This window comes from Pseudopodoces humilis, chromosome 15 (assembly GCF_049639895.1).
Source record: "Pseudopodoces humilis isolate 2021_Gansu_Grassland_sample_001 chromosome 15, ASM4963989v1, whole genome shotgun sequence".
NCBI classification, from domain to species: Eukaryota; Metazoa; Chordata; class Aves; order Passeriformes; family Paridae; genus Pseudopodoces; species Pseudopodoces humilis.
Genome location: NC_142214.1, coordinates 4,444,616 through 4,469,826, shown reverse-complemented (window position 1 = coordinate 4,469,826; position 25,211 = coordinate 4,444,616). Strand labels below are relative to the sequence as shown.

At 39.2% G+C, this 25,211-nt stretch overlaps 1 protein-coding gene across 7 annotated transcripts in view; it reads right to left on the bottom strand.

Moving 5' to 3' along the window:
* Positions 1 to 594: 594 nt before the first annotated feature.
* The window catches only part of RPS6KA6 (ribosomal protein S6 kinase A6), a 36,642-nt gene continuing 12,025 nt past the window's right edge, over positions 595 to 25,211 (bottom strand). For 5 of the 7 annotated variants that reach the window (XM_005526121.3, XM_014255291.2, XM_014255290.2 and 2 more), the window contains exons 4-22: positions 22,589 to 22,670; positions 21,581 to 21,661; positions 20,991 to 21,070; positions 18,134 to 18,240; positions 17,834 to 17,871; positions 16,628 to 16,770; positions 15,788 to 15,858; positions 14,417 to 14,505; positions 13,930 to 13,994; positions 12,366 to 12,468; positions 11,205 to 11,329; positions 10,794 to 10,919; positions 10,277 to 10,366; positions 9,485 to 9,643; positions 8,914 to 9,075; positions 8,435 to 8,511; positions 7,646 to 7,763; positions 6,463 to 6,603; positions 595 to 5,604 (exon numbers count right to left, since the gene is read on the bottom strand). In XM_005526121.3, the coding sequence (XP_005526178.1) occupies positions 5,479 to 5,604; positions 6,463 to 6,603; positions 7,646 to 7,763; positions 8,435 to 8,511; positions 8,914 to 9,075; positions 9,485 to 9,643; positions 10,277 to 10,366; positions 10,794 to 10,919; positions 11,205 to 11,329; positions 12,366 to 12,468; positions 13,930 to 13,994; positions 14,417 to 14,505; positions 15,788 to 15,858; positions 16,628 to 16,770; positions 17,834 to 17,871; positions 18,134 to 18,240; positions 20,991 to 21,070; positions 21,581 to 21,661; positions 22,589 to 22,670 (1,983 nt within the window). In that variant the 3' untranslated portion in view covers positions 595 to 5,478. Of the gene's footprint in view, positions 5,605 to 6,462; positions 6,604 to 7,645; positions 7,764 to 8,434; positions 8,512 to 8,913; positions 9,076 to 9,484; positions 9,644 to 10,276; positions 10,367 to 10,793; positions 10,920 to 11,204; positions 11,330 to 12,365; positions 12,469 to 13,929; positions 13,995 to 14,416; positions 14,506 to 15,787; positions 15,859 to 16,627; positions 16,771 to 17,833; positions 17,872 to 18,128; positions 18,251 to 20,990; positions 21,071 to 21,580; positions 21,662 to 22,588; positions 22,671 to 25,211 lie in introns of all 7 variants that reach the window. The other 2 variants (XM_088062480.1, XM_088062479.1) reach the window with 2 other exon arrangements.

The following is a 25,211-nucleotide window of genomic DNA, read 5'->3' as shown; positions in this document are numbered from 1 at the left end:
GGATTTTAAACCCATTTTTTCATGTCATTCCTGCCACTTGTAATGCAGGTGTCTATTTTTAAAGGATCAGGAATTTGCAGGAAAATTATTTCTTCTTAATATATGGAGTCAAATTTAAGAGGTACCTAAACACCACAAGAGGTAGATGATCCCAGCCATGAAGTAAACACATCAATCTTACCACTGAATGCCTGTTTTGCTGCAAGTGTGGCATGAAACACTTGACTGAATATAAATTTATAAGTAGTTCTTGATGTATGTGAGATTTTTGGCAAGGTTTATGAAATAATTCATATACATTTAATTTAGGAATGTTTGCTCATTGTTTTTTATATCCATTTAAAAAACAGAAGCAAGCGAACTTCCAAAGCAGAAGTGATGGATTTCTGTCAATTACCAAATGTTATGAATTTGCAACCCTTTTATTCTAGTACTCAAGGAATTGCCAGCTAATTAAAACTGTACCTTTATGATTATTCAGGGAGTTTGACAAAAATAAATACAATTTTGAAGTTGTCTTTGGTGTCTTGTAATTGAAGGCAGCAGTGCCAAGAGAAACACCACTGCACTGCCAGACCCAGCCTTGCAAGAAGAGAACGTAGTACAATGCAAACTTTAATGTCAATATATACAGAGCTTTAAAGAAAACATTTCTTTTAAAATTAAATGAAATAAATACAGTATGATACAAAATCCACAATATGCTTAAGAGAAAGAAATGACAGTTACAATATCTGATAACGGGGACCTTGTGTAGAGTTTCATCTTTGAAATACCTCAGAGAGCATGGAATTCATTGCACACTGTTCTCAATTAATGCCCTTTATGGAGATTTTGCCACGTGCCAGGAGAGTTTCAGCTCTAACCAGACCATCAGTGCAAGATGCCAAAGTGCTTGGGACATTATGACAATGCAATCAATTAATTAATTAATTAGCAAACACTGCTCAAAAGCCTAATGCAAAACACCCAAACCTGAACACTTGGTCCTGCAAAGCAGATCCACCTCCAACGTCCTCGGTCCTCGTATGAAAAACCCCACAGGAGGATTCAGGGTTATTCAAACTCACTGTTGGTAATAAGCTATTGACCAAAAATTAATAATTAAGAGATATAATCAATTAAGTATCTTTTAAAGCTTTCAGAAAAAGTTTGCTTTCATTACACAGGGAAAATCTCAAGAAAACCAGTTGCTGATGATTTTGTGGGGGACTTTCTAATTATGCAAATTCTTACAATACTCAATCAGTTTCAGCCATACATTAAGGATGGGGGTTTTCAAATTTGTACCCATTCTTCTACTCCCAAGGAACAGCAGAACTTGGAGGAGTAAATATTAAAAATAACTTGAGATGTTGAGACAGAAGATGTTGATGCAGAAGGCTGGTGTGGTATGAATGAAGTGCAGGGGTGCTACTAACAACTATCAGTGCACACCTAAAAGAGCTTTGGAACAAACTTTTACGGAGAATTTTATGTTTTTAACCCTACAGAGCTCCTACAGGATTACATAAGGACTCTATTATGATCACAGCTTCAGAAGATTTCTGGAAACTTTGAGAAAGAAAAACCTGCTCCTTTCTCCCCTCCCACAAATATTTGCCAACTTTTAGTTCTGGATAGGACTGAAAAGCTTAAGTGCTACAGAAATACATAAAGCCCTGTGTCTGCATTGATGTTTTAGCGTAATTTCACTGATACAAAACAGGAGAATTCTTATAACCTTGTGTAATTAATTTAACACAGCTCTATAGACCAGTCTCTAAGGACATTGCAAGGAACTCCCACCTGCTGACAGTTGCTAGAGGTTATTTTAACTATTGGACAGCTGAAAATCAGCTTTGGAAAAGGAATTAAACCATGGAAGACAGAATTCAAGCTCAACATGACTGACTTGGGTTGAAGTTTTGGATGCCTCCTCAGGCTGCAAGAACATGCAAACAGAGGCCTCAAAAGAACAGCAGGCTCAGCCCCCTGCACCTCCTGGCGTGGGCAAGGGGAATTCACTGATTTGGAGCACAATGGGAAAAAAGAACAGCACACAAGGCACTGGATCAGTGCCTTGACTGGACCCAACCAGCAAAGCTCTCAGGAAGGGCCCTGTGACCCCAACATGGGCTCACCGTAGTGCCACTGAAGTTTTTGGATATAGAACAGGAATACAACAGAGTTTCTCACTTTATATCCAAAGGATAAATGAAGGTACAAATTGAGATATCCTGGGTGAAAGAAGAGCAAAAGAAGTCCTGAGCCCACTCCAGCTCCAGTGGGAATCTGCTTTGTGTGCACCAGAGCTGGAACTTACTGATAATGATCGTTACCAAACACCAGAGCAGGAGTTTTTTTGGCAGGAAGCCACAGCCAGAATATTGTATCATTTAAGATTTAGTTTTGTGGAAATTCCTTTAGTGTGAATACCTGTGTAACTGGGAGCCTTTGTGAAAATCTTGACTTTTTTTTCTAATTCAGTAAGGCAGTAAGAACATCACCAGTTTGTAAACTTGAATTGTGCCCACATGATACGAAATAAATTCCACCAACCTTTCCCTGCAGCCAGAGCACTTTCCCATTACCTGCTCTTCCATCTCAAACCTTTAACTGACAGCTCATGAGCAGACCATGCTACTTTTAGATATCAAAACCAAAGCTGGGAAAGAAAGGGATGAGAAACAGGCAAGGAATTCCCAAAGGAGCCTCACAAAGATGATCATTACATACAGTAAAAGTAAACTTCAAGTGAACTCTTTCATGTTCCTGCATATCCCAAATATTTCCAAGACTGATATGCTGAAATAGTCAGAGCAAGGGAACTTTTCCCCCAAAATAAGGATTATAATTGGCATACCAGGGTACACTGGCCTGTCAGATATAACACATCCATATTATTTTCCCCATGATAAGACAACTTTGTAATGTTGCAGTCACTGAAACATTGTTTTTACCCCTGGAGTACCACTTGCACTAAAGGCCAGCAGTGATATAAAACAGGGATAACTTTGCAGGAGATATTTTAAATACTCTGCAATGGATCAGAACATCCACCTTGTTTGTGTTCTTTTCCTCTCACCACTTTTGTGCTGCACATCAAGAACAACTTGAGTCCCTTCAGCTGCTTCCAACTGCTCTTGTGCAAAATGCTTTTAAGGTGCTTATACCGTGGTGCTTCTAAGCAAGCTAAAAGAAAATACCAACAGAAACAGTGTTAAATGACTCATGGGTAAAGCCATTAAAGACCAGATGCTGCCTTTACAGGAAAGCTGAAGACAATTCAAGTTTGACACTTTCATTGTATTCCAGGCCTTGCATTACCTCTTATTCCCCAACACAACTTTTAAGACTACATTTCAACCCACACTACACCTTGACCTGGGCTCAGGGGGTTTAATTTCCACCACTGGTTTTTTTGGGGGGTTTTTTTGAGTGAATTCAAAATCTTCTGGCAGTCATCTTTAAATTTACATAAAAATGACCCTGACAGAATGTAGACAAGAGGTTCCCAGGCATTCTTGCTGGAAAAGGTCTTCATTAAGGAAAAGAAGGATGGAGCAGCTGCAAAAGGGGGCAGATTTTGTACTAAACAAGGAGCTTTCCAGTAAGCAGTTGTGTTCTTTGATAAGCTTTCAAGCATTTCAAACAGGCACCTCAAAACTAGGCACAAATGGCCCCTAAAGCTTCCAACATCTATCAAACACTCAAGAAATTCCATCTGGGGGATGTTCTGCATGATACAAAGGGCACACTTATGTTTGCTTATATTATTAAGTCTCAAATCTACATATATTCATACCTAACTATTTGGCCAGATAATGTCCATCTTCCCCCACCACAACAGAAGAAAGCAGCTTATCTAAAGTATTTCCAACACCACCAAGTCCTTCACAAGTATAAGCAAAAACCAGCCAACACCTCTTGTGAGATCTGAGTTATCACCACCACTCCTGGTGCTTGGGCCAGAATTCTCCTCAAAGTTTTTTTTCTGCTGTCTCAAAACATTGATTTCTGTCAGCCCTGGGGTCTTGCATTTGAAAATTCAATGATGACAAATGAGTCTGATGTTTGAGTTTTGGTCACTTCACAGTCTAATGTCACTAATATATTTAATATTTAAAATCATCCTGCTATGTCACTACAGTTGCTCAGTGTCTACAACTTTTGAAAACACTTCTAAGCGTATCTCTGAATCAACTACCAGCAGTAAGCATTGGTTTTGAGTCAGGAAACCCCAAGGTAATTCTGGCCCTGAAATTAATTTCCTCTCCATCAGAGCATTTAGGAACAGCTGAAGTCCTAACACCAGACAGAAAGGGCGAGTGAGTGCTGGCCACAGGATGCTGAAAGGAATTTGTCCCTAACTGTGAAATTTCTTGGTCAGAATTCCCTTACCTGGGCACACAGCAAGGCTTATTTATTTTCCCAAGCTACCCCTACAGTTAGGCAAAGAGAATTTTGCATTTCTGCTCTGTAGTATTTGTACATGCGGCGAGAAAGTCAGAGAGAAGCAATCTTCTATTAAAAAAAAAAGTCAAATAAATAAAAAATAAACCCCAAGTGCCAAGTTGATTTAAATAAAGTGTCAGTTTGTCTCATATGCCAAACAAACCTAATATTGGGTGTATTTAGTGGAAAGACTGCTGAGGAAAATAACACAGTAGTTGCACTAATGGATGGGAAATGTAAATAACAAAGGATTGAGCTGCATGATGTTGTTTTGAAGTGGCACCAATATTTCTGAGCCTGAATTTTGACAGTTTATGCACATATTGACTTTCTCCAGCTCAGTGCAGGACACAATTTGTGGTAAGAACCAGAAATGTTCATTTTCCTGTTAGAGGCCATAACCAGCATTTCTTTTGGGTCACAAGGGATCAAACTGAAGTGCAGGATCTCGCACATCCCTTTGGTTTGTGTTTCCAGAGAACCTCCTCAGTTACTGGCACCATGCAAACACAGATCTGCCAAATCAACGGTGATGAATCAACTCTGGCACATCACATTGCTCAACTCTGCATAATAGTCACGGGCAAGGGAAAGGAATTGAGCTGAATCAATGAAGTGCCCAATTACAAAATGAAGAATTTGCCCTTCACAGCAGGGTCTAAAGGTGTGAAGCAACAAAATCACACTGACACTTTATGTACAACTTGGTCATGGGCAATGGTCCCCTAAACCATTTTTTTTTAACTGAACCCAGCAAAACTATACAGAATGTGAAAGAATATTTGCAACAGATCTCAAAGGACAGTGTAGAGAAATTCATTATGGTGTACCTGATGTTTAAATTAACTTAACAGATACGGCCTGTAAAACAAACACAGTATGAACCTGTGGATTTTTTTTTTCTTTTTAAAAAAAGGACTTATACAGAATTCAAGTAGTGTAGCAGGAAACCATAGATGCCTTTTGATCACAGGTCAGGCAAAATAGAGCCACTTGTTGGGTTTCCCCCTTGCTTGTGTCTGCTCAGGTGTCCCAGTGGATCTATAAGTCTGTGGATGTGAGCTTTTTCATGCTCCGTCGCTGAGCTAAACTGGAGGCTGCCACAGGCTCCAGCACTGGCTGAAATGTCTTGTGATTCAGTGCAGAATATGTAGCAGCCATGGCTCCCTGGAGAAAAAGGAAATAGGTAATATTAATTCATATATATAGAAGTTTTAATCAGAAAATAAAGCAACTAAGCATTAAATACTCAACTAACTCCATTAAAACCACACAAGACTTATGCCAGGTCATGTGAATTCTCTAAAGTTTGTTAGGAAAAAAAACCACCTCTTTTTGATTCCTTCCAATGTCTAGGCGTGGGTGTCTGACACCTTCTCTTTCTTTTGTATCCCTTAGATGTAGGAGTCACCTATTAATGTAGGTCAGAATTTGTATCTTTCAAGCCAGATTAGCACCAATTTCTCAAATACAGCCACCTCAGTGGCTACTCAGGTCCTGACTTTGGAGATAACTCAAGAACTACCTTACAGGAAACACAGACAAAAATCTCTTCCTCCACACAGAGGTTAAAAATGACTATTTACTAATTTAATTTGTAGAGGGACTCTATACAAGGGTATAACCCAGGACAAGGGGAATAGCTTCCCACTGCCAGGTGGGATATTGGGAAGGAATTCCATCCTGTGAGGGTGGGCAGGCCCTGGCACAGGGTGCCCAGAGGAGCTGTGGCTGCCCCTGGATCCCTGGTAGTGCCCAAGGCCACGCTGGATGGGGCTTGGAGCAGCCTGGGACAGTGGGAGGTGTCCCTGCCCATGGCAGGGGGTGGATGATGGATGGCCCAGCCTCAAGGTCCCTCCCAACCCAAACCATTCCAGCATTTCATGAATTTGTCTCACCAAGTAACTTAAATGTGTTGGTACTACGGAAGACAAATAGAAAAAAATGGGATTTCTGTCTGTAGCTCTAAACCAACTGAACTCCTTGCACAGCCCCCAGCTGAAGCAGCATCCCAGGTGGGTTTACCTTTACTAGATGTGGGGCATCTTGCCTGTTGAGCTGATAATGAGGCAGCTGGTCCCTACAGGCAATCCAGGAATGCTTCAGCACCTGCTCGGCTGTGTACCGCTGGTGGGGATCCACGTGCAGCATGTGTGACAACAAGTCCTGCAGGGAAGGGAAACACAAAGATTGCTCAGTCCAAATCATCTTAGGTGGCCTTTAAAGCAGCAGGGATGGCAGCAATGAGAGAAGCACCCGATGTGGAGGGATTAACACAATGCCACCACACAGAGATCAGCAGACAAACGGGATCATTCTGTGCCCTGACACTGCAGAAGGCTGAGAACAATGTGTGGTTCTATTGGAGCAGTTCAACAGAGCCAGCCTTGATTGCAAAGCAACTCACTGTTGTGCTTTTCATGTTTATTATGAATATAATCTTTAAAAGACTAGAAATCCTATTAAAATGTAGCAGGCAAATTTTATGGAGGAAAGCTATTATTTGCAAATCTCTCTCCTTGTTCATTCTGCACTTTGGGCTCTGCTGACTCCTTACTACAACTGAATTCAGAGACAGTGAGACACCAGCAAGGAATTTTTCTTTCAAGAAGCCACATAAAGCATAAAGCCAACAGCAATGGACATTTGTTTTTGCCTGTTAGAAGCATTAGCAATAAGCTACTGATTAATTACAACGTTGGTCCAAAGGAGAGGTGGGTGGGAAGGGCACAGAACAGAGACAGCAACAGTTTGAAATAAAACCAAAATATGAGCAAGCTGACAGAATGTTCCCTTTGTTTTAGGTACAAAATGTGAAGCATTCTTAAATCCACAGAAGTGAATTTCTCATGCTAAGACAGGAGCAGCCAACAAGCATTCTGAATCACTCCTACAGAAATGAACAAATAATGCAGTTCCAAAGGATCGGGAAAAAATATTTAAACATTAATATTTAATATTAATGCTGATCTTTTTAAAAGGTAACCCTGGTGATTAAGATACCCACAGAGTGGGTCAACACCATCCCAGGGAATCCATATTGATTACAGATGGAGTCTTTAAATAAAATTTTGGAGCAGATACCCTTCCCTGCAATAAAGTCCGCAGATTATAATAACAAACTACACTTCTGGAGCAGTCTAGCTGACAAAGCTCAGTAGATTTCATTGGAATTCTACAAAAATATAAAACAAAAACACATTTACACCTTTGCTGCATCTGAAACAGTGTCCCAGTTGCCTCCACTTAGAGAGAATTTTCCACTGCCTATCCGTACTAGGATCTCCTCAGGAGTATCATTGGGACCATTGGCAAATGGAGTATAGCTGGTGAAAGAAAAAAAGAAAACAACAAAAACACCTTGTTTGGCAAAATCTCGTGAATCACAGTGAATATCCCACTGGCAACAGAAACATATCACAGAATATATACACATACTATTAAATATTCCTAATATTAAATGGGAAGTACAGATTTATCAAGAGAATAATTTCTGACAGGATTTAGCCGTAAGACTAAAAACCTGCTCTTTTTCTGTTAGAGCAGAACTCAGCAAACATCTCTCATTTGGCCACTAGATGCTTCCTAGAGCTTCATCAGGTTTGGATGTTTAGGAAACTCCAAAGATCACAACCCAGAGTGTTCTACACAGGAATGCAGCAGGAGCAGGAGACACAGGGGGAGTAAAGGGATGGGGTGGGAGCACAAGAGGCTGGAGGGTAAAACAAAAACCCACCACGTATTTTCACAGCCTCAATTCCCTCCTGAAAACTGAGGGAAGTCTTTGGCACCCCCAAGTCCTGCACTATGGGAAGAGAAACCTTGAAATATTTGTGAGATAAACCTGGTTTTTTTTTGGCTTTGACTCAGAGCTGCCTGTCCCACCTGAGTGTCTGTGTCATTCCATGAGCCAATGCCTCACCATTTCTATGGAAGCAAGGATTCAGGCAACATTCTGGGATTTAAGGTAAACAAAACAGCTCAGAAATATTCTCACCCTGCCAACATTGTGTAAAGGAGAACTCCCAAGCTCCATATGTCACATGCAGCATCATATCCCTGTCTCATGAGAACCTACGAAACAAAGAGTGTTAAAGACTTGCCATATATTAAAAAAAACACCCCAAACCAACACCACAGCCTAAGGAAGGGTAAAGACCATCCCTGGATCATGTCAGAGATTTGATTATTGATTTTCTAATATACAGGTTGCAGTAAATACCAACAGTATTTCTTCTTCCTAGGTCATCCCTTAAAGATTTTCACCAGGCTCACATCTTATTTTTGAGGGTGGACTTAGCTGTTTTAAAAGCAGTTTTATAATAAACACATGCACTAGTGTTTAAAAAGCTCATATGATTATATTTAAAGACAAGTAGCAGAATGGTTCAAGTTTTTTTCCAAGCATTGCTGTAAAGTTTTAGCATTTGATGCACCAAAAACAGCATAAAGAAAACACAGAGCAGATTGAAATACCTCTGGTGCCACAAAGTTTGCAGTGTAGCAGGGAGTTAGGAGTAGTCCATTCTCTCCTCGAAGTTGTTTTGCAAATCCAAAATCACAAATCCTGATGGAATCAGCATTGTTTGAATCATCAGTGTATAAAATATTACTGGGTTTAAGGTCTCTGTGCACCACCTTTAAACAAAGACATTTGAAAAGCCATATTTAGGAGTAGGTACATTTGTTTGTAATTCATCATTTATGAAAGCTGTTCTTTAGATTAATCTAAGAGTTTTAAACAATTATATCACTTTAAAGTACCAAAAAATTCTAGTTCAAGTAATGCAATGAAAACCTCCTGGCTCATAATGCAACTGGAACCAACATCACCATGTGGCAACAAGGAGAACAGGACAAAAATCTGCTGTTTCATAAAGCGCAGAGTCCAAAGGCTTTGCCAGGATAACTGGATAAGTTGTTTCTACTATTCACCTTTGTGATAAAATACAAAACCTTGTAGCATGAGAACAAGCCAAGCAAACAGGGTAAGGGAGTGGTAATTCCAGAGCTGTGGCAGGGGTGTGGGGTGGGAGGGCTCACTCACCCCCTGGCAGTGCAGGTAGTCCACGGTCTTGGCGATGGTGAAGAGCACAGCACTGGCCTCCCGCTCCGAGAAGAATTTCTGCCGCAGGATCCGGTCCAGCAGCTCGCCCCCCTTCATCAGCTCCGTGACCAGGTAGATGAATCTGCCATCATCATACACCTGGGGAGAGGTTTAGCAGGGCACTCACACAGAATACACTCAGAGCTATTAAAAGGCAACATCTGGAGTTACACATCCCCATAAATCCCCTCCCTCCCACCGGAGCGGGCAGCACAAACAGCAGGGGCTGCCAAAGCAGGGAGTGCAAGGCAGCTCATGTGTCATCCTGGGAGTTCATGACTCAAGCTGTTAATTCATCACTCTCAATTCAAGTTGTTAATTCATCACTCTGAGTTGTATTTTTCAGTGCAAGAACTTCTGTTAGAAGAGGAGAGCAGCCCTACAACTCCCTACTGCTCTTCCCTTCCAGGGCCATTCTGGCACAGACAGGACAACATGCAGGCCACTGCTTTCTCAGCTTGCCAACACATTGGCTGCTCCTTGAAAGAAGAAGAAATACGGCATTTCTAAACTTTACATCATTTCTCACTTCAGGCTGGTTCAACAGCCTTTAGAAAAAATTAATTTAAGGATAATGTTGTATTTTGAAACACCCCCTCTACTATTATTTACTGCTCTCCCAGTAGATTTTTCTATGTAAAAGAAATTTAATGAATCCAAATAAACTGCCTACATCTGCATTTATTTTCTCAGCACTGTCTAATAGGAGGCAGCAGAAAAGGAGGTACATACATCCTTTAAAGTAATAATATTTGGATGTTGCCCATAACGCATGAGAATCTCGATTTCTTCTGAGGGATCCCTTTTGCTTTTATCAATTATCTGCAAAATATAAGAGGAAAAACAACTTGTATAAACAAAGACTATTAAATAAAGACATTTTTTGTATTTATATTCTCATTTCAACAACTGGAAAAAAAAATTCTGGAGTTCATTACTTCTTACTAATCGTCTTCCATTTTCTCATCTCATTTATTCATTTCTTGCTCTATCCTTGTTAAAATTCTATCATTAATGCAGCCTATCCTGCTCCACTGAACAAGGAAACGCAGTGGTCTGAAGCATCACTAATTCCCTGCAGCCCAGTTCCACCCTTGTGAATCTCCTTTTATTTCAGGTGTTCCCATTATTGTACAGGATTTTCAGCTTTTAAGATTGTAACTTATAAAAACATAAACAATGACTGGAAAATTCACAAATATAAGTTTTCAAATAGGCAATATTTTCAGAGTGGGATTCATGCCAATACCTTCACAGCAAACTCCATGTTTGTAGCTATGTGGATACACCTCTTGCAAACAGAGTAGGAGCCCACACCAATATCTTCCTTCAGTTCATAGACATCAGTGAACTGTGCACTGTTCCCATGAAGCTGCTTTAAGAAAACACAGGCAAGTGGTTATCTAAAGCAACAGGATTCTCTTTGCCATTACTCTGGCACCAACAGCAGAAGTTTCTCCTGCTTGCTCGTGATTTTTCTTTGAAATTCTGCCTCCAGAGAAAGAGTAACTCACTTTTTCAGATCAGGAAGTATCCCATAGAAGTATTTCATAAGACACTTTTCATAATGGTCTCCACAACGAAACAAGAACAACTGTAAACACTGAATATTGGTCAGTCTTTGACACACCAAAGAAGTTTCCCAAAAGCAAAGCATTACCTGGACTATGGGCAGGATGTTGGTGAGGGGTGATATTTTATGGTCTTCTACAGTAGTAGTTGCAACAAAACTAAATCCCTTGAAGAGCTGGTGGGCGTTTGCACTGGGTGGGACCCCTGGAGAATCTGGGGGCAGACAGACACACAGGATTAGTGTGGCTACATCCCAGCAAGGCCATTTCCTAACATTCAGGAGAGGTATGTTAGAAAAACCACCCTGAGGGAAAGGAAGCAAACAGAGGAACATCAATGTTAAATAATAAAAAGAACTTCTAGTTTGTTATCTGTGCTCTTCAGTAACAAACACAAACAAGTATTCCAGGGTTTTATCTAAAACTGCAAAGCACTGCAGGAATTTATGTATGAACACATGTTTTAAGGAAGAAGTTTACTGAAACAAAACTACTTATGGGAAAGAAATAAAGATGATTGTGTTGTGCTCAACAGCTTTGTAACACAGAAGAGCAACAACAGAATGTGCTGGTTCAGTGGTAAGTGAGCTGCTGGCAAGGCACAAATGAGGCAACACAAGAATATCCAATTAGTAAATTTTCACTGAAATAAATGTTCCTGAATAATTAGAATTAAGTTTCCTCAGGTTATATTCTATGTACCTCTGAATTCATTGTCTGAAATCTCACAGTGAACACAGCTCAATAATTTTGTGCAGCCTATTAAAAGCACAGACCTTCTCCAAGAAAATATGGGAAGAGAATTTAAAAGCTGGATGCAGCAGGAAAGAAAAAAAATCACAAAAGTGAAAGTGAAATGAAACTTGAAGCAGACCAAGCAATAATAATGATAATGTTTCTTAAAGCAAGGCACTCAATGAAATACTGACCCTAAAAAGAATCACTGCTGAAATCAAATTGCATTTACTTGAATATTAAATACTTCCCCCCAAACACTGCATGCCTGACTTTAATCATAACTAGAAACCATAGTCCAGTTTTTAATATTCCATTTATTTTTTTCTTCCTGAGTCTAGCATAATATTCAAAGAACAGAAACCTGCTGAGGGGAGCAGCCTCCTTCAAAGCACTGGAACCCTGATGCATCCTTTCCTTTTAACTTTGTCCCTGGCTTCTCTGCTTGTTGTTTTAGCATTAATTTGACCCTCCTGTCCCACAAACCTCACCCATTTATAGCCATGCACAGTTACCTTTTGGTGTTTTTGCTGTGAATTCTGGATCAAAGCAGAAAGTATCTTCTGGCTTTCCAGAGGCAGGTTTGAATGGAGGCTGAATTTCTCTTCTGAACAGTTTCTGAAAGAGAAGGACAAAGATTTAAGAGTCAGTGAAGCTTCCATGGGTGCTGTTATTTTGCCAAGATAAAGGGTAAAGGACAAAGCCTCAACCAATGTCAGGCACGTCCCTCTTGGCAAGGAACTGCCCATTCTCAAAGCTCTACTCCAGGTTTTTCCTAATCCACCAAACTAAATCAGGGAAAGATCTCAAACGTGCAGTAAATCCCATTTACAGCTAAGGAACAGAAAACTTCATGTCAAAAGATGTTGAATTAATGCAAAATTCAGGAAGTTCTAAGAGCATTTCCTTGCCATTTCTCTCCTCCTTTCAGATCTACTTTTTGCAGTTTTTTTGTTTAATTTAACCTTCCTACACAAAAGCATACAGTGTATTTTAGCTCAAAAAAACCAAAACAACCAAATCAACCAACCAACCCCAAGGAAAAAGGGACCTAAATTCATCCCAAAGAAATAAAGAGGTAAAATACAGAAGTGTCATCAACACTACTGGAGGGAAATACAAATTACTGTCAAACTGAAAAAAAAATAAAAATAAAGAGCTAGAACTGCAGAGCTTTCAAACTTCCCTGCTGGCATTTATTCCAACATCAGTCCCTTCCAAAGGAAAAAAATTAAACAATCAAGCCAAACAAGACAACAACTGCTGAAGTGTATTCACATAAAGCAGTGAAGTTTTGTGCTACTGAAAACTTGTTGCTGAACAGACTCTGAAGTAGCGAGGTAGCTGCTGCCTGAACACAGCCAGAAAATCACTTTTCAGAAATAAATACAGGAGATAAATAGATTGATAATGATGAGGGGCTTTGAAGAATAGGTGAGCACAGCACTGCCCTGTGTGGGTGCAGTTCTGTCAGCACAGCCACATCTTATTTATTCCATCAACCACTGCAGCATCACAGCAAAGGGGGGATTTATTTCACACAGCACCTTGGCTTTGAGAACACTGCTGGCAAACACAGCTCAGAGGATGAGTGAACCACAGAGCAGAATCATAAGGTGCTCATGAGAAATTGAAGCCAGGAGTTGTGATCTTGTAGACTTTGGATCACCTTGGAGCACTTGAGTTAACTCGTGACCTGTACCTGGGATGGGAGTGATGCAGAGGGAAGTCCAGGACAGTTACAGCCACAGGAAGCTGTTGTGAGACACTTCCTGAAGGATTCCTGGGAACACCAGCAGCCTTCTCCCAACTACAAATGCTCTAATGGACTATTTCAGCTTGAGAATGCTGCAACTCTGAATTATTTAAAAAGTAAATGCACTATTTATAATTAATACTCTCTATCTGCAGTAAATACTGCAGCTCAAGATGCCAGGAATTACAGGAGAAGCCAGGATGTGCCAGTCAGCAGTAATGCAATGTTTGCTGTGCCCTATGCAGATGTAAATGCTTATATAAATGCTACAACACACAGAAAAATTAACAACAGCTTTATCATTCAGATCCTTTTGTACTCACATTCCAGTCAACAGTAGAAAAAAAAGGATGTCTCTTAATTTCTTCAACTCCATCTGAACCAGCTCCTGAACAAAAGAAATACTGTATTTAACACACTTGTGGGTAAAGTCTTTGAAGATTGCATTAAAAGTTAGTTCATTTCTAAAAAGTTTGTGCAGACATGGTTATTGAGGGAACTGTGAACAGAGAAATATTCCAAGGATGTAGAATAGTCAGGTAGGCAAAGAGAGCACAAGAAGCCCAAAAGTACAGTGTCAATATTCTTTGCTGTGACACTGTCAGAGCTTTGGCTCACTCCTCAGTCACTGATCCCACACTGTGACCATTCCTTAGCCAAACCCAGGAACTCATGATCCAAACTTACAGGAAATGGTACCCAACTGTTACTGATCACCCAGAGCTTGACAGTCTCTAGCAACTACTTTTTTTTTCTAAATAAAATGTTAGGCTGAGTTGATTATTTAAAGATCCAAATAAATGAACCAACCTAATCTATTTGATGGGTTCCTTTTAAATAACATCCTCAGGAGACTTTGTGCTTCGGGGCTGAGGAATTGAGGCATTCCCAGCTTTGCTCTAAAAGAAAACAGAGAACAAGTCAGAGAAAGAAATTTATCTTAGTAAAAACTGTCTACATAGATTTCCCTGCACAGTTTGATGTGTCAAGGATCTAGTCCAAAGCCTTGCAGAGTGCACATACTTAACTCATCAACTTTTTAAGTTTCTTACTATAGGAGTGGTTTAAAATAAAACCCAACAAGGAATAAACACATCAGACCACAACAACCAGACCCCACCCAAGCCCCCAAAGCAAGCTTTATGCTGAAACAGAGTAAAATAATTATCTCAGGAATGTGTAAAAGATATCTTCATGTCACCGTGAGGTTTTTACCCAAGTAACTACCAGTAACTCAGCAGAGACTCATCAAATCCCCAATTACCTGCCCTTGAAGTGAATGCTACCATTCCTCCAGGGTTCATTGAGCCATTATATAGAATGATCTTTACCATCACTGACTTCACTATTTATTTTATTTAATGGAAACTCTAATGTCAAGGCAGGAAACTACTGTGCAGAAGTGCAGCGTCACTGGGAGCTGCAAGTGAGGCAGGCTCGTGGTGTAATCCATCCTTTCACAAGCAGCACCGCCATGAACTCCCACTCAGGGCAAGCTCCAAGTGCTCTGTGCTGGGAAGAGCAGAGTTTCTCCCTCCTCCCCTTGCCCATCATCCCTCAGAGGGCCCAAGGCTCTGCCTGTGCCAGGAGGAAGCTTTGTTAGCTGAGCACAGACAGATGAGAACATATTTGCCCAACAGCTCCACTCGCTGAGCACCAGCTCGCCCAGTTTGTCCAGTCCAACAGCTTCTGTTGTAACTGGGGTAATTTAAGATGAGAATTTGAGCACGTAAGAGCCCTCCACATATCTGTACACAAAGCAACACCTGATCACCTGCTGCTTACAAAACAAGGTGTGCTGTAACAGTAGCAAGGGAGTGTAAAAACAACAGGAGTGAAAATCAAGCTGCTCTCAGTCACTGGGCTGTCCTTATCTTTATTATACGCCTACAATCAAAGTACAGATTCATCCCTGAGATTTTAATTTCTGGGGATACTTAATGGTACTTCACAGTCTGGGATCTAAAGCTTATCAAGGGGCTTTGCTTTTTGCTCCTGTTGCGTCTCAGTGCTCTTAGAATCATAAAACGGTTTGGATTGGAAGGGACCTTAAAGCTCATCTTGTTCCACCCCCTGCCATTGAGACACAAGACCAGGCTGCACAAGGAGTTGTAACAAGCTGTTAAAACACGTATAAAATGACATTTTTGGACTTCTGAAAAAGGAAGGAGATATACTTACTTCAGTATCATATTCATAGTCTCATTTCGATCTTTACCTTGAAATGGCAGGGTACCAGTAAGCATTTCAAACTGGAAAGAACAAATGTTAATCTAAATCAACACTTCTTCCCCCAATTGCTGAAACAAAGTGTTAAGCACTGCACTCTTTCCTACCTCTACATCACACTGGCTGAACTCTGGAAAGATTATGGAAGTGTTCCCAAATCTAAAATTCTGCTCTCACTTGTGGTTTACATGATGACAACAGTGGCAAGTGTAGCATGGTGATGATGGAGGAATATTATATATCAAGAAGCTACTTGAAAGTAAAGATAAAATCTCCTCCACAACCAGGTTTTAGATGCTGCCATATTCCAAAAACTGCAAGAATGGTAAATTCTAGAACAGTAGTTTACTTTTCAAGTCTCATCATGTCAGGCTGTTGCTCTAACACATCCCAGCAAGGGCAGAAGTGGCAGCAGTTGCTGACTTATCTCACTACTCCACTCCAGCACTCCTTCCACAGGCTCACTCTCACAGAAATGCCATTAATACCCCCTTCAAACCAAATCTTCAAGTCTGTTTTTAAATTTAACTATCAAGTAGCATGCAAAATAAATACACAAAGTGAAGTCTCACACTGACTACAACTGGTTTTAACTACTAATGCACAACACAGGATTTTTCAGGTGCCTGATAAACATTCCTTAGAGGTAAAAAGTCAATTTTATTCCACCCAGTAGCAACTCAGTCACTGAACTGTCCCCCTTACCCAAGCATCCCTAATCAGAACTGGACAAGCTTATTCTAAGTGCATTTGTGTGAGCTTAGCAAGGGAAGCAAGAGGCAAATACAGTACCATGAGGACCCCAAAGGACCACCAGTCAGCACTCTGGTTGTGCCCTCGCCTGTTTACCACTTCAGGAGCCATGTACTCTACAGTACCACAGAAAGAATAGGCCTTCTTCTCTTGGTCTACTGATTCCTTGCTCAGTCCAAAGTCTACAACAACAGCATCACAAGAATACAGCCAGTAAAGAACTTCAGGGGAAAACAAATCAATCAATATATGGTAATTCAAAATGCAAGCATTGAGAGGTTTGGGTTGGTTATTTTCAGAAATATGATTAGCACAGCTCTCCATGAAACAAGAGACTGCAGGTATCTGGAGATAGCACATTTAGTTTACTACACACCTCCAAAACCATTCTAAAAGTAATTAAATTCATGATTAACCATCAAAATTATTACTGAAATAACTTGACATTTGAAATCCTACACGTTTAGAGCTCTAAGATACTCAGAAGTTCTCATTTTCTCTGTTTACTGCCTGCTTTATTCCCACAAAAAATTGGATGAAAGTAAGAATCAGTTTCAAAGGGAATGCAGCCTGCATGGTCTGGTCTTACTGAATGATGAATTAATGAAATCACACTGAAATTTTTGTTGTTACATAAGGCAACGTGGTTCTCTAACCTGCCTCAGGTTCAGCACAGAACAGCCCTGCATTCCCAGAATATTTCATTCTCAGAATGCTTTTTTCCCTGTTTAGAATACAGTGAATACACAAGTCCTTGACACTGGCTCAGCTCTCAAGCACCATTTTTTTCAGAGGGGAAAATGATTGCTAATCAATGATCCCATCCATTATTTCCATTTTGAGAAGGAAGTGACAAATTTAGGATTGAATTGTATTTAAATATAGCAGAATTTTAAAAGGTATGCATTTTATAAACCTGATTTCCAGCACCATTGTTCTATCAAGTCTTCGAGGATTTAAGAAACTTCATTTTCTCTTGGAATCTAACAGCAATATCTTAGATTAAAATATATTATGAAACCTCTAGTACAAAATCATCACCTTCAATGTAATTTAAAGCTTCCAGTAACTTATAGTGATTTTTTTTCCAGTCAGTCCTTTATATACATCATTTTCTAGAGTATATGTATTTGGATTGTTCCTCACAGGATTACTTTCTGCAATTTTATATGCATTTAAAAATGATAATACAGAAACTTAAAAAAAAATTCTTTACAAAGGGCTGTATTAATGAGCGGTGCCTACCTGTTAACTTGATATGTCCTGCTTCATCAAGCAAAATGCTGAAAATTAAAATTCACATTCACCAAAACACATAAAGAGCAATGTTTACATAAAACATTTAAAATACAAGTTAAAAATTATGATATCCAATTGTTATTACTTTAACTAGCAAATCTTATTTCATTTAAACCATAGATAGGTGTTTTATATTTTGTATTTGTTTACAAAGTCTAAACAGAAATAGTTTTAATTTTTTACAGTGGAAAAGGCAAAGCAACAAGCAAAATACACATAATAGTGGTAAAATACATTTTACTTTACTTTTCTGGCTTCAGGTCCCTGTACACAATTCCCAAGCTGTGAAGGTGATCCAAAGCAAGGGCCAGTTCTGCGAGGTAGAATTTCACATCTTCCTCTGTAAACATAACCTAATAAGAACTGTATAGATTTACCTTCTGATCTTGTCTTCAGTTTTTAAAACTGCAATCTAAAAAAAATATAGTCCTGTCTGCCTAAATTTCAAACTTAGTTTTAAAAGTCCCTTGTGAACTCATAATTCATGAGTTCAGCCAAGAGAAATTATTTACTAATATCTGTTAATTATAAAGTACACAAAGAACTACCTACAATACTTAAATAAAACCATCAGCATTACTGCAGAGCATTAATTAACTTTCAGACAACAAATTAATTATATTTGATGTAACTGACACCCAGCACTCCTCTTGCCACAATCCCAGACAGTTTTCCACTGCATCATAAAATCTAATATATGGCTGCTGTATTGGGCAAGTGTGAAATCACATTAACAAGATTTAGAAAAAAAAAAAGCAAAAATCATTTAGGAAAAAAAGCATGCAGAATAAAACACTGCTGGCAATAACAATGACAGCCTGGGAGTTGCAGAACCTCCTCTGCTCTTACAAAAAGGGAAAAATAATTAAAGAATCCTGGTGAGACACTGAAATACTGATATTACTCCTAGAGCAGAGATGCACTTCTGTCCTGAACACTCCACAGGTTGCTTCTAATTTAATATACAAAACCTGTGCCTGCTTTGGCTCTTGTCATGTTCTACAAATTACTGCAGGAGCTTGGAATCTTTAAATGGCTGGATTGAACTTGGGCTTTAAATTCCCGTATTTGCTGAATCCAGCTGGAATGGGGAGTGCAGCCACTCAGCAGGGCTGAAATGGAAGTACCTGGGCTCCCTGACTCGGTGCCACTGCTCTGTATCTGAACTGCTCAGGTGTGAGCTGTTCTCCAGGCACAGAATATTCCCTGATTTTCATAAGGACAGGTGCTGACCTGGGTGAACAACCTGTGTCACACCCCACACAGTGTCACCTTCACACCTTTAATGGGAATGGTGGGTTTCATCTCTTTCAAAAGAGCAAAGGGAGACCTTGGATTTCATTACTCCTTGGAGCAGCCAAAATGCAAATCTCAGAATATAATGATGTTAAATGCTACTCTACTATCTCCCCATAATGACATCTAAAGCTGTTCTCTGGGTCAAGTTAAACATGATGCAAGTCAGCTTCATTAAATATTACCAATAAAAACTTCATTACGCACTCACCTCACTGACACAGCTGAAACTCTCATACCCACATTAGAATTTAAAGACCAACAAAAGTCTTTTAATAACTTCATACTAAACCAAATTAATTTAAAATAATCCTTGTGTGCAAAGTATGGAATGCCTCAGGGAATTTATCCTCATGTGCATTGTCCATAGGCTGTGTTTTACCATGGACTTTTAAAACTACCTCACAATCCCACCAAGAAATAAAAACCTGATTTTTTTTTTTTTTGTATCCATATACTTTAAACCCAGTATAAAAGGGAACTGAAGTGTTCCAAAAAACAGGTGGAGTCTTAGCAGTAAGAAAACTTCAGATTTATGACTTCTTGAGGGAACACACCCCCATCTCTTTCAACCCCCAGCAAGAGTTTTTATGGATAGCCTTGCATCCCTTATTTCAGAATGTTCCACAGGGGATAATCCCAGCTGTGTTAGTGCAAGAGAACAGCTCTTCCTGCTAGTCCAGAATTCCCTCAGGAATTAGATATTGCACATCAAAGCAGAGCATGACCTCCTTCCTACCTCCTGCTCCAATAACCTGGGACAAGTCAGTCACTTGAAGTTTTTAACAGCCATTTTAGCTTCCAGATTAATTAACTCTGAGCTCAATTTTTAGACATAGTCACTGTGTTACCAAGCTCAGCTTTTAACAAAAATACCTTTTCATTATTTCTTTTTTGCCTCTTCCTAAAGTAAAACCTTTATTTTTATAAGGGGAAAAAAACTCTCCCGGCCTTACATAGTGGGAATAAACAACCTCCTCCATGCCATGAAAAAAATCAGATAACACAGTTTTCTCATTTAAGAAAGTGGCTTTTCCTGTGCTTTGGCAATATAAACAGATTTACAGTGGTGGAAACATTGAAAACCTCTCTTGCTGTGAAGCTGTTGAGAAACTGCCATTAAAAATTTAGACCTTTATAAAAGGTTTGCCAAAAGAAAACAAAAGTCTTCTAAACATGTTCATAACACTTAAGGTAACATGTAATAAATATTTGATGGCAAATGTTTTAAAAGAAATAACAACAGCCTGTAGCTGCATCCCATTCCCTCCTCTGGAGCTCTCCCTCCAGGAAACAAAGATAGAAATGAAAAATTCAAGGTCCAGTTGTGTGCCAGGGCTGGATGGAGGGGAGTGGGCTCAAAAGCACTCTGTGTTCCCACTTTGTGGGATTCAGGGTGAGCATTTGCATTGCAGCACAAGGCAATTTTACAGTGCAGCAGAAAGCTCTCAGGGCTGCAGGGTTCCAGGAGCACCTAAAGCTGACTAAGAGCATGAGAACTACACATCCCCTTCCTTCAGTGCTAAATATTCATTTACTTCAGTTGTGTTTCCAAGCAACAAAACATTTTTAGACAAAAGAACTGTACTTTGCAGATGCCAAATTAAAACTTGGGCTACTCATCAATACACACTCGGGTTTCTTAAGGACAGAACAGAATCTAGAATATGTAAGGAAAGCCCAAAAGTTATTAAAAATTTCACTATGACAAGAAATATGGAGGAAAACAGGTTTAGAAGCCAATCCTGTACCAACAAAACCCAATTTCTGTCTAAGAGTGAGTCGAGATAAAATTTTAGGTACTTACCTCTTTGGATAATCTTGTGAATACATCTCCTCCCCTGAGAAAATCCAATATTAAATAGAGCTTCCCTTCAGTCTGAAAGGCTTTAAAGAAATTTTTAAAAAGTAAATAAAAATCAATAGCTGTATGACAAAGCTATAAAACAGATCTGAATGCTTTTACAACTAGGAAATTTCAGTCACAGGCAATACTTTTGTTGTGGAACTGAAATAATTCAGCAGCACACAAGGTAATTTATTGAATGATTCCTCACTTCCTCAGAGAAGAAAATCTTAGTCATGAGAGATGATTAAAATAATGTTCTGTTATTTCTCCTTTGTTAAACAGGGAAACAGCAAAGATGTCAATTACTGTGGTTTGATTTAAATCAATGAAAAGTACAAAATCCCTGCAGAACTTGAAAGCAAAGATTTGAAAAGTTCTTACAAGAGGGCTCCTAAAACTTTTATTTAATTATGTATTCACATTCCCTTTTTTTTTTCCCAAGCTGCTAAAACCTAATGTGAACCCTCCAAAAGTGAGACAGCACAAGAGCAGCTGGGCCTTCAAGCAAGGAAAGGAAGTGTAGGCAAAGCAAAGGAATCTGTACCAACCATAGTGCAGTTTGACGATGAACGGGTGATTTACTTCTACCAAGATGTCTCGCTCCATTTTGGTACGGACTCTGTCCCGAACTGAGGGGAGACAGGCAAAAGTCAGCAGCAGTGTGAAACAAATGCATTTGCTACAACATAAACTCAGCAGAAAGGCTTTGCTGGCTAAAGGAATCTCTTCCCTCATCACCTTGTTTTTAATGTTCAAGCCTCCCACAAAACTCCTCCTTTTAGGCAGTGAAACTCTGGTTTGCTTCTTGCCTGCCCCAACTTTCTTCTTTGCTTCGTTATATTTCCAGCACATGCTCATATCTTGTGATAATCCATATTGCTTTCAAGAAAAAAGCTCCCATCCACATCCCCAACTTCAACTTTTGAATTAATTCTCTGTCCTGAGAAAGTTATAATTATAATATTATTCCATATTTAATAATATTAAATATAGAATAATGTATTAAATATTATTTAAACACACAACAATCTATTTTGATGATTATATAACATTATCTATATTATTAATTTATATATTGTTTTAAAAATATTAACTATTTTAAAGATTACTTTCCCGCCTTTAACAGTAACAGTCCTATTTACACACAGTGGACTCACACCCATTCAAGTGTCTCCTGAAAGCCAAAAGACTAAATTAAATTGTTCTGGCTCCTGCAACAAGGGAATGACTTAATTTTAACCACAGCAGAGTTCTGACTTAACAAAAGACAAAAGGAAAACTGTTTATGAAATTAACTTGTTTTCATATAATGAAAAGTCTAAACAGAATTAAATAATCCAATTTTCAACTTTGAAAGAGCATTTCTGACCACATAATTAAAGCTACCTGGCCAGATTCAAAGTAATACTTAAACATGAACTTGCAAGTTACTCTAAAAAAATACACCTCCTGTCAGAGAAGAGTTATGAACTCACTGACAAATATTTAAGATTAAAAAAAAAGCTTCTAAATACAGGTGCACTAAACCCAAAGTCTCAGTTGAAAGACAAACCTACCTTTTAAAGAAGCTTTTTTCAACACTTTCATTGCATAAAGCTGCCCAGCATCAGGCCCAATTATCTTCCTCACGAGGAAGACCTGGCAATATAAAGTCCATTTTTAGATCACTGCAAGCTCAGTAATGAAACCCAAACTCTCACAAAGCATTTGCAAACCTCCCATTAACGTCATGGGACATTCCAGTGCACTGTACCAAGCACACACCTTTCTCAAGCATTGACACTGGCCAGACACTTTGGATTCTTTCCTGATTTATCAAAGAAGTTCTTACAGAAAGACGTTTCTCCTTATCACTTTCTTGGAGAATGACAATTCTGCCTGGTCTGCCACCTCCCAAGAGGTTTTTGAAGTTTAAGACCCAAGTCTCAAGTATGAAACATTCATTTTTATTAATGAATTCTGTACAAGTGGTGAGATGAAAGCAAGGAAACCTCACAATTTAAGATCAAAGCGCCCTTTCCCTCTGGAATAGCAACTCTAACAGGTTTTTCTACTTTTTTCTCTCCAGAAGAGTTTTAGAGATAGATGGGCTATAACTTGACACTGAGAAAAGCATATTAGATAAAATATTGCAGTACAAAGACATGAAGCTACACTAATTTTTAACCATCAGATCTTCCAATTTACAACTGGTTTGGTATGTGCTCCTTCAAAATTGCTGTTCCTGTAATAGCAATTATTAGTTATGAATTATTAGGTTTTGCCTTAAAAAACAGCATACAAGTCACAAGAGAAAGCCAAGAGCTCCCCAAAATTACCTCTCTGATCTCACCTTATCCAGACTTTCATTTACAATTAATTTGTTTCCAGTTAGAAATTATATGTATTTTTTCAGTTATCTTGTCAAATTTTCCATTCTAGAATCAGAAATTCAAGCACTGCCATGACTAAGTTGTACAAGGTTGGGAGAGGGGTTGTTTTTATTTTAAGCTCTGGTTAGAAGAAAAATGTCATCATGTTTCAAGGTTGTCTGGTTTTTTGTTTTAATGAGTTTTGCCCAGTAACTGACCTACAACAGTGCTCTCTTATAGGCCAAGGTGATAGAAAATAATAAAGGGAGCAATTTGAACACCAGCAACTAAGAAAACAGCTGTAGATGAATACAATCACAATTATAAATATTAATAATAAGCACATAGGAATATTTTAGTCTTAATAACCAACAACTTGTGAGAACATAAGGAATTCACGTACAACTTACAATTTTTAGCTAATAAGACCCAAAATAGCTGAAAACTACTGAAGCATCACCTATTTATTTAACTTGCAGACAAATCCTCCATAAATCCACATCTGCTTTAGAAGGCACATCATTCCTCAAATAATGAAGAGAGAAACTGAGTAATTCAGGAGGTTTAACCCTTTATTTCTGTGCAAGTGTTAAATCCTGCACTGATGTCAAAACCAGGCTCCAGGAAACCACCTTTGTGTTTGCCAATCCCAAAAGGAGAAGCCTGGGAGGAGAAACTGGGAAGAGAAAACACCATGAAGGCAACAGCCACTGATCCTCCTTGTTTGTTGTCTCCTCTCAGTGGAAAGAGCAGAGATGAAGAGCCCCCTGAGCTCAGGTGTGCAACAGGCACCGTGCAGCTCCTGAAGCTGCTTCTTGAGAGGCACTGGATTCCAAAGCTCCAGAGCACGTCTGGCCAAGCTGCTGGGATTCCAAGCAGGAGCACTCCTCAGGCTGGCAGAGCCCTGAGCTCTGGGAAGCCAAATCTGAGTCAGGTCTGGCTGTGCCAGCTGCGCTGAACCCTGAGGTAGCTTCAGACAGCTCGAGTCAGGAGTAATAAATATATGGAGCCTTTCAGGCTCCTACAGTGAGAAGTGTGTGAGGGAATTGGCAACCAACATTACCAAGTAAAGAAATGCTTCTGAAACCTCAAAATATTAAGAAATACTTGAAGTCTGATCTCTATGGTATCCCTTATGCACAGAATGCTTTCCTAATGTCACTTTCTTCCTCTCTCATTGCACTCATGCAGGTTTGTTCCTGCCTAGACACACACAGAACCAGTAGAAGAACAGGAAAATGGGAACAAATGTAAAACTGATTGACTACTTTAGATGTTGCAAAAGATGTAGTTTGAGTCTGGTTTTAAAAAATTAATTACCTTCCTATACACTAGGATTCATATTTCAACTACTGTGTTTCAACACAGTGACTGAGAGATCAGATTTTCAACTTAATTTCTGCAAAGTGACACCCAGTGGCACATTACAAAAGGAAAATACTGTAACAAAAACCCTGCCATATTTCTTCTCTGTGCCATTTGAATAATTAGTGTCTTTTAGCTGTAAATCACTTGATAAATACAGCAAACTAGAAAACCTGAAATACATTTCCCAGGTTATTTACTTTAAGTTCCAAACTGCCACAATCAACTTTTCCGTAGCTACATAAATACAGATTTTGTGTCTCGAAAAAACCCAAACATTCCCAGCATGTCAAGTCCCATCATTAAAAGACAAACCAACATTTCCTTCAGAAGGTTCTGTCCATGGCACTGCAGCAAGGCTGGGAAAGGATTCAATTACTCAATACATTTTCAAACATTCCCAGCAACCCTGCTGGCCATTATTTCCCTGGAATGTCTGGACAGGTCTATGGAACAAGTTTAT